General features: G+C 37.0%; 1 protein-coding gene across 1 annotated transcript in view; it reads right to left on the reverse strand.

The window, feature by feature from the left end:
- Positions 1-4284: 4284 nt before the first annotated feature.
- PPIG (peptidylprolyl isomerase G) overlaps positions 4285-12955 on the reverse strand; it is a 27053-nt gene continuing 18382 nt past the window's right edge. The window contains exons 9-13 of the mRNA XM_035332169.1: positions 9420-9624; positions 8275-8442; positions 6730-6814; positions 5852-5988; positions 4285-5558 (exon numbers count right to left, since the gene is read on the reverse strand). Of these exons, the coding sequence (XP_035188060.1) occupies positions 4442-5558; positions 5852-5988; positions 6730-6814; positions 8275-8442; positions 9420-9624 (1712 nt within the window). The 3' untranslated portion in view covers positions 4285-4441. The remainder of the gene's footprint in view (positions 5559-5851; positions 5989-6729; positions 6815-8274; positions 8443-9419; positions 9625-12955) is intronic.

Below are 12955 nucleotides of genomic sequence, written 5' to 3' on the forward strand. Positions count from 1 at the left end.
AGATCCGTCCTCTGAACTTTTTCACATTAACTGCCTTACTCATTTCACATGAACAATAACTTTAAGAAAGGATATACTTTACCTTAGGGTAGTCTTACTATCCACTTGATTATTGAAAGAAAACTTATTTTGATAGCATAGCTTTTTTTTTTTTTTTTTAAGTGGCTATTACTTTATGCTTATATTATGGGTCACAGGTTTTGTTAGAGCAATGTTCCTAATGTGAATAATTCAAAGGTAGTACTAAGTACTACACTAAAAGTAAACATGCGACAAAATGGAAAACCTAAATGCTAGAAAACTGCAGAATTATACCAAATTCAAATTTTGCGAAGTGCAGAGTTCACAGAGATTGTGATAATGCATTTTCTTGAATAATTTGGTTAAATGCTGCATGAGGAAAATTACTCTTTCCAGTAGAAGAAGGAAAGCAGCCTGTAAGAGTTCTTAACTTATGCACCACATCAACTCTAGAAAAATGAAGATTAACTTTGTCACTCGAATACTCAAGTAAGTTGACCAAAAATTAACTTAAGGGTACCGCTGAAAAATACTTGTGCCTTTTCTCATAAAGTTATTCAGATATTATGGAAAACAAAAATGATGTAAAAGAGAGGTTTTCAATAAAGCATAATTACCTTGAGGCTTCCTATTGTAAGTCCCAAAAGCAGGGATACACATTTTTGCCAATCAGTGAAGCAATGAGTCTACTATGCCCCTAGAAGGTGTGTCCAAAAATACTTTATTTGCTTCAGTAAAGCAACAAAGAAATTAACAATTCCAGGAAAGAAAGATGAAGGACTGCTTCTTTTATGTTTACATTAATCTAAAATTCATTTGCCAGGCTAACACTATTACAGCTCAGACATTGTTCAGTGGAACACAGCAAATTTTTCAAGGCATCTGACAAAGATCACTGCAAGAGAAGTCGATAGTGTGGGATTTCAGTAGCAAGTGAAAAGTTTCAGGATAAAGTTTTATCAACCAAATAGAACAGAGAGGTAAAATTTAACTGTTAGCCTTTGAAGAACAAAAGAAAAAAACACCATCAACTAAAGTCCTATGTGCCACCCAAAGAATTAGCAGACAGCAGTACATCTTTAACAGGCAGTAGTGTCTACACAACCTTGTTATCACCAAGCACCAAGAATTTGTGCTTCAGAGTTGATGGTAACAGCCAGAAAATCCATCAAATATGGTCTGTTTCTGGTGAAGTTTGCAAGGCTACTACCAATACTATATTCTTCAGCATTTTACATACGTATAGGCTGTATGGTATTAGTAAAATGTCAGTCTCTGTTGCCTGTATGACAGAGAATGTATGTCTAACCTCTGGAGATTATTTCATGTCAATACATCCACTTTAACCTTATGCTTGCAAAGTTTACAGTTCGCTACTCCCTGCACTTTATTTTTTTTGTTTTGTTTTGTTCTTGAGTCTTGAGGTTCACACATTTTCTGGAGTAAGGTCAGTTTTGGGGGTACTGACAGAAAAAAACTGCCTTCTAGATATACGACCACCACTCACAAGAGATGACCACATGCATTGTTTTCATCACCTCCAGTAAACGTAAGCATTGCTTTGAAATATGCTCCCCATTCTGTTCTCCAAGCCAAAGGCCCATAACCTGTGACACTGCTGCCAAAGATGGCACTGAGCTACAAACTGACAGAATGCAGTTACCATGAGGCTGAGAACAGGAAAACTGCCATTGAAGGAAGAAGTGGTTCCAAGACAGCAAGAGCAGGAGCCACATGCTCACAGGGTGGAAAGAGCTCAATGGTGCTTGGGGTCATCTTGCTGTCCAAAGGACCGTGCTTCAGTCCCACTGAATTTCCACCAGCATACTCAATTTCTGGATAAAGAAAAGCACAAATCTGGCACATCCTCCCTTTTACAAGACCACAATCGTTGCATTTGAATTTAAGCAAATGAAGCGATCAGCACTAAAACAACTCGCCAAATACAATACAGACAAGGCATGCATACATCAGGAGTTTAACTGCATCCCATTGTGTGCAATTAGAAGTGCCCAACTTCTTACACGCTGCATTAAAAATAAAATGAGCTTTGCGCCACCTACTCAGATGAATTTTAACCTGCTACGAAAGAATTAGAGCTCATTTGATCTGTACAAGTAATTTACCAAACTATAACAAGGAAACCAAACCATATTAAAGATACACAAGCACATTTTTTGAAACAACTAGTTACACACAGCTGCAAACTATAACTGAATATAGTCTCCATTTTGGAGTTTTAAATAAGCACATTCAAGACTTTGTAAACCATTAAAATTTTGTAAGTTGTCTCCTATGGATTTCCTTATTGCTGACTGGTTTTATTTCTACCCTTTTCTACAGCAGGAGTTGATACAGTTAGTTGAGGGTTGTTGTTTACAGACTTGCATGGCCTTCAGTGGTATTGGCAAGAATATTCTCAGTAATGCAAACATACCTCTCGAGTAATGTAAAGTTGGCTTTGTGTGTGTGTGTGTGTGTGTGTGTGTGTGTGTGTGTGTAGCAGCTCCATAAAAAAAAAAAAGATGAAATACCACTGCAGTTTTTAAATAAGACTCTGAAGCACACTGCATGTACAGTGCAGTGTAAATGCACTGAGGAAGCCTCTGACCTGCCATACAATTCTCTTATGCCTAACTTTTTATCACAGCCCTTAAGATTGCACTAGAATTTCTCCGAAGTCATACTGAATCCAGAGTTGCTACACACAGAACAGGTCCACTACAAGCATTCCACCCAAGCAATGCTTGTGAAATATTTTGCATGTTCTGCATAGAATGGCAACTGCAATACAGCATACATAGTAAACCAGAAAAAAAAAGTTTATAGTCAGTATTTGATAGCAGCACAAGCTGTTCTACTGAAAAGTAGCACAAACTTCTAATTTTTTCATTCTGTAAAAGGTTTCCTCATGTTACTCACAATTCTATATCCCTTTCAATACATAAGTATCTGTTATCTTCCTTCAGAACAACTGTTGGATCACAATACCAAGCCAAGTTCAGCAGTTCTGCTAATCTGGTGTGGACACACAAAAATCATAAAGTTGGTTATTGTATTACAAAAATACTGACAAAGACAGTAAAAACAAGTTATAATCAATCAAAAATTCTGCTGTAAAATCAACTGAAGCATTGTTATACTTTGACACAGCTTTACATTAATGCCCTTCACTTTGGAAATTAAGATTTGCCAGCCTTCAGTGCAAATAGTTCAAAGGGCTTAAAGAAGCGTTGGGGTTTGTATGAAATCTGCCCTCTCAACCCACTGCACCGTTATACCAGCTGCTCTTGGGTATCACACATACGTGGGCAATACTGTAGCAACACAAACCAACTTCCTTCTCTTGTATCTGAAGGTATGGTGGCAAGAAAGAAACAGAGTAAGGTCCTAGAGGCATAATAGGAAAGCAGAAAAGGGAGGGAATTAGTTTGAGAAACACACACATGTCGAAGACATGGAAGAATTCACAATAGTCTTTAGAATGTGGGGACTTAAGGAGGAAAGCAAATCTTGGTTTTAAAAATTTAAGCGACTGTCCTAATTGCATTTGTTTTCCCATAAACTGTTAAGCAGCCAAAGTAGGAATGATTTGCTGGTTCCTTGTTCTGATCAGTGACCACCACTTCCAAGATGCGAAGACACTCACTATGAATTGTTTCATCTCTGCACATGCACTAACTAGTGACTGAGGCAGGGCAGTCGGAAGCATCCAGGCTGTTTTCCACAGTAAACAATGACGAAAGTGTGGAACAGAAAAAGGGAGGTTACAGAAAATTACATAGATGAGCACTTCAAAAAAAGAATTTTTCTACAGAAAAATTTAGGGCAAAGAAAGAACTCCCAAGCATAGATGGCTGCCTTAAAACATGAATGAGTTCTACCGTTAATAGTGAGAAAAGTACTAACAGTGAAGATTTAAATAAATTATCTCAGTTCATGATTTAAAAAAAAAGTCATTTTCCTCCCCAAAAGAAAACAGTCATTTCCTTAGGATTTGTACCTACTGAATTACAGATGTACCAACACTGGAACAATGGACCCCTTGCAAAAATCTCCTAGCTTTAAGATGACATAGTATATATGCAGCTTTCTTCACACATGAAGAAGGCTTCTTCACAGGCAGCCATTGTTTGCAGACTAAGTTCATCAGGTAGAAACTAAATATGGCATAGAAGGTACCTTCCCTAGCTGCCAACACAGAAGAAGGATACATAAAACAGTGAAATATTTAAAACACAGCACACTGTATTACACATAGAATTTGTTTTTTCATTTCAAGTTTATTAAAACTTTAGCAGTACAAATGATCCAGGTTTTAGATTATCAAAAGACCAAACTGGAGTCCACATCTTATAAAAAGGCGTTCCCCAAAATGTCTCTAAAACTTTGAGACAATGGAAACATTAAGTCCACAAGCTCATCCATGCCTGTCGTCATCTGTTCCAGGACTTGTTTCATGATCGGACTTTTTATCCTTACTAGGGGCATGATCTCTTTCCTGACTCTCTGATTTTTGGTTAATTTCTTTCTCTGTTGAAGATCTGGTCTTTTCCTTTTCATTACTTCTGCGTGAGTATGATTTTTTTGATTCTCTCTCTTTGCTACTTGGTCTCTTTTTCGAGTCTGGACTTCTATCTTGATCTCTACTAGACTTCTTATCTTTACTGGATTCAGGACTGCTACTGTCACGGCTTTTTGAACGCCTCTTCCTTTGGCTTTCAGAATCATTCCTCTTATATGAGCTTCTACTTTCTCTGTTTGAATACCTCTCTCTGTTTCTGCTTTGACTTTCCTCTCTCTCTGAGCTTCTTGAGTCTCTCCTCCTCCTATTTTCTCTTCCTCTGTATCTATCTGGCGTACCTCTCCTTTCTCTGCTTCTCGATCTTCTTCTTCTTGTTTCTCTGTCCCTATTCCTTGAATATTCTTTACTTCTACTGCGATCTCTGTCTCTGCTTCTTGATCTTGCTCTCCTACCCCTATCTCTGCTTTTGCTTCGTTCCCTTGTTCTACTGCTGGAACTATGTTTTCCTCTACCATGCTCACGCTCTCTGCTTCTTGACTTATGTTTCTCCCTGTCTTTACTCTTCCTATGGTCATGGTCATTACTTCTTGAACCTGCCCTTCTACTTCTCTCTTTACTCCTACTTCTTTCTTTCTCTCTCCCTCTAGAATCATAGCGCTTTTCTTTTTCTCTGCCTTTCTCATGGTCCCTCTCTTTGCTTCTTGATCTTACTCGCTTTTCATCATGTCTACTGTGTTTGGAGTCTCTTTCTTTACTTCTTGATTTCTCTCTGCTTTTACTATGGCTTCTAGATTTACCTCTTTTCCTGGTCTTGCTCTTGTTATGCTTGTCATCTTTTTCTGAATTCCTTCTTGTCTCCCTGTCTTTACTGCTGGATTTGTGATCTTTTTTCTTCTCTTTTTCCCCTCTTCTGCTTGGACTTTCAGAAGCTTGTCTGTGGTCTGATATTTTTCTCTCTCTTCCTCTTCCTGGGCTTTTTTGATTATCTTTCTTGATTTCATTTATTTCACTCCTTGGAGAGAGAGAAAAAAAAAGTCTTAAAAATACTGTGAATCCCCTCCACTCTGAAAACTAAAGTCAGAAGTGAGACTGAAACAAAGTCACACTAGGCCATCTGTATTAAAAACCATATATTTACGGTAACCACGAATAAGCATGATTGAATTCTGACAGTTAAGCAATGGAAGAACCAAGTCAGTGTCCTTTTTCTTCAAAGTAACTATAGCTAAAAATCTAAGACAGTGCCTATTACTTTGATATATACAAAAATTTAAATGCACATGCTCCAAAAAGAAATGATCTTACTTGTCCCCTTTTATCCATCTTTCTCCACTAGACACTCTCATTCTTTGAGCTCTTTGCATTTCTTGCCTCCAATGTGGAGGAGTTTCACTGCGTCGAAATCGATCTCTTGACCTGGATCTGGAAGGCGTCCGGTAACGCTTGACAGGAGAAGAAGAAAAAAATGGGTATAAGTTAGCTATCAACAGCATGTGAAATTCAAAGCAGTATTTTTATCCCCAGTGGGTGATTCTCCACAGCACCTAACATTACTCTTAGATGTATATATCAGGTTCATGCTTTCAAGTTACTAATTTATCAAAAAATGTATTTGATACTCAGCTATAGCAGGAGTACAAAATGTCTGATCAAATAACTATTTTAAGGTAACTTCTACTGCAGGATGTTGTACCCCAAAATTGCTGAGAAGTCTTCTGTCTGTTTTTATTAAGTACAAATCACTTTTTTGACAATGAAAATTCTTCTTAGCTTTGACAAGCAACACCAAAACAACACTTTACACTTTTTTTTTTCCTTAAACAAGCTCATCTTTGCAAATAAAGGCAGTCTTCCCCCACATTCCTGCTAGTGACATTGTACAGGTTCTGGTGTTCACTGGAACACTTTTTGAGCTAGGTGATTCACTGATTCACAAACTTCTACAGTAACACAATGAAAGCATTTGTTGTTTTGCATCCTCCTCCCTTCCAATAAACTCAGTATGCAAACAGTAAACTAATCTTCCTTGTCTTACTTCAAGCTCTAGCCCCCAAATCAATTATGATGCACCATAAATTACCTGTGCACCCTCCCACCCCCCAAAATGACCACCCTAATGAAAAGGCTCAGTAAGAGCATGCTGCCACATTGTTTCTTTTGGGGAAGGGATTACAAACATTTACCCTTGGTCCTCTTCCTTTTATTTTCCTTCCAGATCTGGTCACCAACAGTCTTCTCTGGTATGTTGACTGGGAATTTGATAGATTACTAAAAATAAAGTGATATTGTTTGTAACACAGAATGAAAGAAGATAAAAAGCAACTTTATATGTTCTTCAGAAATTAAGTACAACCAAAAGAAAACAGACATTTAATGTTATTCTTTATTATCGGCACAGTAACAACCACACATGCCTTTAGCTTTTGTATATGGCATTAATAGAACAAAAAAGCCCTGTTGATATCAGAAAAGGTCCATCTTTTCCTTCAAATTTGTTGTTAACTATTTTGCATTTTGGAGCCTGATAACCACACATGCCAGGACAAAATAATTATACACCATAAACTTGAACCGATACTTCACTTTTTCAGGAGTGGCTAGCTTCTTCAACCTTTTTTTTTTTTAATGTACAGAAGATCTGTACGTGTATAGGAGAAAAACTGCAATGCATGGATTGCCTGTGCGAGGTTTCATTCACAGATGTGAAAAGTGAATATCCTCACACAGCTCTGAGAGGCACTGTTGTGTTCTGGCAGTGACAATACAAAGCCACCCTTCATTATCAGTTCATTTCATGAAAACAGCTGAGGTTCACTTGAGAGGCCCATTTAAACCTGTTACTGTAAGAGAAGAAACCCAAGCAGTAAAGTTTAATAATTATTTAACTACATTTCAACCTCTCTAGTACAGATAGAAACCTAGTACAGATAGAAACAACAAGAGACAACCACAAAATCCTACACAGAATAATTGCAACACTTGTACCATCTCAAGTTTAGGTTTTATAAAACAGGCTTAAGCGATGTTCACAGAATCTGCAAAATGTCATGAGGGCACGCTTAGTAATTGTTACATAGCACTAGCTTTCCACGTGAAACTTCCACTTTGGGTTAGTAAATAATGGACAAAATAATATTGATAACCAAAACGTAGCTCCCAAAAGCCATCCCTCTCAATTTCCAATGAGAAGTGTACCTAAAAATTAGTTGTCACATTTCCTTCTTACCTTTCTTTTTCCTTTTAGGGTTTCTTCAGTTAAATCTTTATAATAAAGAGAGTAGGCAATCTTGTCTTAAATCTCTTAAGTGCGAGACAAAACTCCAACTGGTACTGATCAAGCAGTTCCCTTCCCTGTCCCCCTCTAACATTCCCCATGAATGCTTCAGACTTGATGACCAGAAAACATTTCACGACTTCCAGGTGTTTTGTTTTGAAAAAAACATTATAAATTCATATTGGACAGCTGTATGTAATGAATTCTCAACGAAACTACACTTCATTTCACTTGCTTTTTCTTGAATCATTCATTCTACATTTTTCATTCACTAGAACTATTTCCAAACATTAAGCTTTTGTTCTAGGAACAAGAAGACTCACCAACTGCAAAAAAAAATCCATCCACCTGTGCTCAGAAACATGCAATTGTTTAAATAGGGAAAGGACTCAGTAGTCTTAAAACAGCAATATGACCATATGATTGTCAGTGTCTTGTCAAGCAGGTGTATTACCTTTCTCTTTCCTTCTCTCTGCTTTTCCTCTCTTTTTCTTTCTCATCTGCTTTAGGAGGACTTTTCCTCATCAGGAACCGGTTTTCAGGTATAGGAGGAATTTCTTCAGGACGGACAGTAGATAATGGCTGTGCTTCAGGGTTTTCATCTTCGCTTTCACTGGATGAGCTTTTTATTTTGTATAAAAATAAATATTTACACTTGAGATGAGTTATTTGGATGATAAAAAAACATTTCAATCTATTTAAATAATTCAGAAATTCTCTTCAGTATACAATAGTAAAATAAGAAACTTGGGGAACAACCATTTCAGAAACATTTCCCCCCCATATCTTTACTCCAAAACATGCAACTTCAGTAGATTTTTAACCAATATTTTTCTTTACTGATTCCAACGATGCAACACTGAACATACATTTCTTCTATAGTTAGATACAGCTTTCTTGATACATAAAGTCAAATTCAGATTTTACACTTGCATATAACTGACTAAAAACTACTATAGCTCCAAGTAGTTAGTAGAAACAACAAAATTGTGTGAAAGTGGCTTACTCCCACAGAAATAATGCCTGACATCACTAAATGAGTATTTCTTGTATTTTACTGCCAGCTTGGAAAAATGTGACTTGCACTGACACAGCTTTATCTCATGCTGAAAGACAAACTATTAGATTAGAAATACCACTTGTAGAAGCAAGAGGCTTTTGAGTTTTATCATCTTCCAGTGAAACAGCAAGACTTACATTATATTACACAGAACTAGTGGTATTAAGCACATTCATCTATAGTATTTTGTTTAGTATATGAGAATAAAAGCAAAACTATATTCTCCTAAGTCCCACTGGATATATGTACATTGAGTTGTACAGAAGTGAATTTAGTTAAACGAGCTATCACCACCACCACCTATTTCAATCCAAGCATTCCCACAACTTTTCAAATCCAGTATGCGAAAGTCTTGGTCCATTCTTTCATTCCTTTACAAGCTGCAGCATGTTTGCACATGGACATTGTCCTTTACCATCAAATCAGGAAGAAAAAAAAAACAACTCAGTTTGTCTACTTCACTAGTTAAAGAACACAATTTTGTGTAGCTACAGGAAAAAATGTTACCACACAGCACACACAAAGATCTCAGTACTAACCTTTTCTTGCTTTTCTTTCTCTTTTTCTTTTCCTTCTTGTGTTTCTTAGAATTTTTCTTGTGTTTCTTTTTTCGTTTTTTAGATTTCTCTTCTGAAGCACTCTCAGAATCTGATGATGAATCCGAAGACGATTCTGAATCGCTTGAACTTTCCGAGTCACTGGATGAGGAAGACGACTTGTGTCTTTTCTTTTCTTCTTTCTTGGCTATAAGTCAGAACAACAAGGACATACATTTAGATATCAAACAGTTATAAATAAATCTCAGAAAAATCAGCTTATCTAGTAACTCCCCACACTGGCTATAATTGTGTCTGAGAGCACTTCATCAAAATACTTGCAAACAAAGTTTTTGGAAAAATACTTTCTCCCAAGCAAAACACAGCACGTGTCTAGAAATAGTAAGAAGTTTCAAACATTTTATGCCTACAAAGAAGATCTAAAGTACTAAATTTGTACTGTCAAGAAGTTCTATAGCTGTATATGTTTTCAGATGATGTTTTATATAACATCACCTATGTATGAAGAATAATTTACATTTTTTTTAATGTTTATAGAACATTTTCTTTGACTTCAGGTGTCATCTGACTTGATATAAAAGCTACTCAAACCATAAATGAGGCAAGTTTTGAAACAGAAAATAGATAATAGTTTAGCATACACTGAACTGATTACCCATTAAAGTCAGCCCAACAGAGGGAAGACTCGGATAACCAACCTTACTACTAAGTGAAATGATGCTCAGAGAACAACCCTAATCCCCCAGCTCAACATGCTTTACACGTTTTTCTACAGAAAGATACAAATTGCTTACTAAGCCATCTGGTTTGAAAAGGAACCCAGCTAGAGAGCAGGCTATTCCTTAATTACCTAAGTCACCAGTTCTTGGTTTGTCAGCTGAAGCTCCAAATCAGCAATTTACTAGCAACCTCATAGTAGTCCAGCAGGAAATACTACAGGAACACACACAGCTTTTTACACCCTCTGACTGATCTGAGACTTCCTTAACTATTAAAAGCGATGCAAGTATTATTATGTCAGTCATGATCATTTGAAAAAATAATATATAACCATAAAGAAGTACTTTAAGAACTTCCCTAAAGGAAGTCTGGGCTTCTGAGTCAACATACTTCAGGTAAATTAATTAAATAGCATGAACATTCTCCAATGTGTTGAGAAATTCCCATCAAGCTCTTAAGCCACAAAATCAGAAGTTCTAGCCAGAATTCCAGGTGGGTGCACTGGCTGTTTATGGACTACCACAGTAGAGTTTTCTAATTAGCATCAAGTCTTATTTTATGTATCCATCGCAAACTACAAAGACATCAAACTACACTAACAATACAGCTGCAGACAGAAGAAACTGAACCTTCAGCATTAAACAGAAGAAAACCATACTAAAATAAATATTGATGTCTGAGCAGCCTGTTTCCTTGCCAAAGAAAACAACGCATATTTTAGAACAACTTTTAAGGCCTTAGAATGGGCTGCAGATCAGAGACAGAAATGAATTTTAACATTGCTTGCAAATCTTAACTGAAAGCATTAGCCTATTTTACAACGGTTATAGTAACTCCTACACCTCTTTTTTTTACACCTCTTTAGTTGCAACCCAATACCCTATTCTGTCAGGTATCTCATTCAGAATGCTAGTCAAGTTTCTATATATCAGTGATATATACCAAGACAAAAGATTTCCTCTTCACAGTGGTGCAGAGAACTTGCTTCCAAAAGACTTGGCTGAGATGAAAGATCTGGGTAACAGCAAGTTAGCCAAGGGTTAATTCACAGTGGACCAGATACACGGTGCAGAAAAATCTCTGCAGAAACTACTAAGTATGGCATCTTGGCCTCCATTTTTTCGGTCATACTTTTTTACAGATTTTCTTTTTCTCCTTCTAACGTTCCTGCATCTCCACATTGGAACAGCAGCTGAAGTGTAATCCCATTGCACTAAACTGCATTAACTCTTCAGATAAGCATGGCAGGCAGGTCATAGCTGTATGCTTTCTGGAGCAACTTCATTCATGGTGTTTTTATTCACAGTACTCATTTGAGGCAGACTAACAAAAGCCTGAGCCAACAGAAATACAACTGCTGTACTTCATAAGTTATACTACTCTTTTGGTCACTTCTGCGTGCAGTATAAGCTAGTATGCTGTCTAACCACTGAGAACAACCTATCAACTGAAAACAGCTGAAGTTATCACCAGATGTAAAAACCATCTAAAAAGAGCTTCTGGCAAAATCGCATCCAACAGATGGGTCCCTTACTACACTGTTAACTTCCCATGTTGGTCCAGACAAAGATACCTGTTCTGTTTTCTCAAACTTCTGCTCAGCATCCTTACTAAAGCACTATATTTAATAAAAAGTCTGCCGTTAACATTTTATATCAGCCTTAGATTGTCTAAATGTATAAACTTGCTCAGAGTGTAACAAGTAAAGCTCTATTAAGAAAACTGAACTGTTTCCAAACGTATTTCAACCAAAGGAGCCTGCTGTCATACAGGTGACAAACAAAAATAAGCTCCCCTGAGGTCTAGAAGTAATAAAGAAATTAACTAGTCTCTATGTCCCAAAACACTTACGTGCTTATCATCTACTCTACACTTTTGGTTTTGGCTCATTAAAAAAAAATAATTAAATCACTATACTGCACTATATTGCTTCCTGTATGTCTTCAGGCAAAAATATGATGCCTCCAAGCTCAGTTTCCAAGATGTCTGAATAAGAAGTCAATAAATGCAGTTATTTCATGTATTTTTGCCTTCCTGCATTTTAAGTGTGCCAAAGGCCACCTGTCACATTTTTATTTGCATCACTGCAACGAGTTTAGGTATGTTATATTACTATCTTAAACTGAGTAAATAGTAACTACAAGTGGAAGTGAGTTAGTGTGCAATTATGAGAACAAACAATGTCATTCACCACTTATAGAAAGCAGCTTCATTATCAGATTTACGTATTTGGGAAATCATGTTGGGGTGGAGAGGGCAACGACAAAAAAAACAGTTCACTCGGCAAAGACAGTATATTCGAAGGCATTTGCCCAGTATTCTTTCTAGTGACAGCTCACTAGCTCTGTCCAGCAGCAAATATTATTTTGAATACTGAACCAACGTGGTTCTGGCCAATTAAAGATCAAAATAAACAAAACCACTCCTGTAGCATGAAGGTCAGTGAGAAGGAAATAGACTTCTATTTACAGTTCAACTGTTCCAGCTCATTAACTTCAGGATTAGATTTCAGCTTATGGTCACATCTGAAATAGATGCCTTGCTTCCTACTCCATTCACTGTGACGTACAGTATTTGCCAGATTTCGTGAATTAGATGATTGTACTGCACGGCACAGCTGAGTGAGCACTCTCCACATCTCAGCTTGCTATGAAATGTAGCACCTCTTGTTAGTACCATGCCATCAAACTTGAAATGAAGAAATGACCTGTCCAGAAACAGTCAGGTTCAGGCATATAAGTCAGAACAGAGAATCTCATCTTGCAAGTCACAGCAATGACATCAATACAGTTACCTTA

Source organism: Oxyura jamaicensis, chromosome 7 (genome assembly GCF_011077185.1).
Source record: "Oxyura jamaicensis isolate SHBP4307 breed ruddy duck chromosome 7, BPBGC_Ojam_1.0, whole genome shotgun sequence".
Lineage (NCBI taxonomy): Eukaryota > Metazoa > Chordata > Aves > Anseriformes > Anatidae > Oxyura > Oxyura jamaicensis.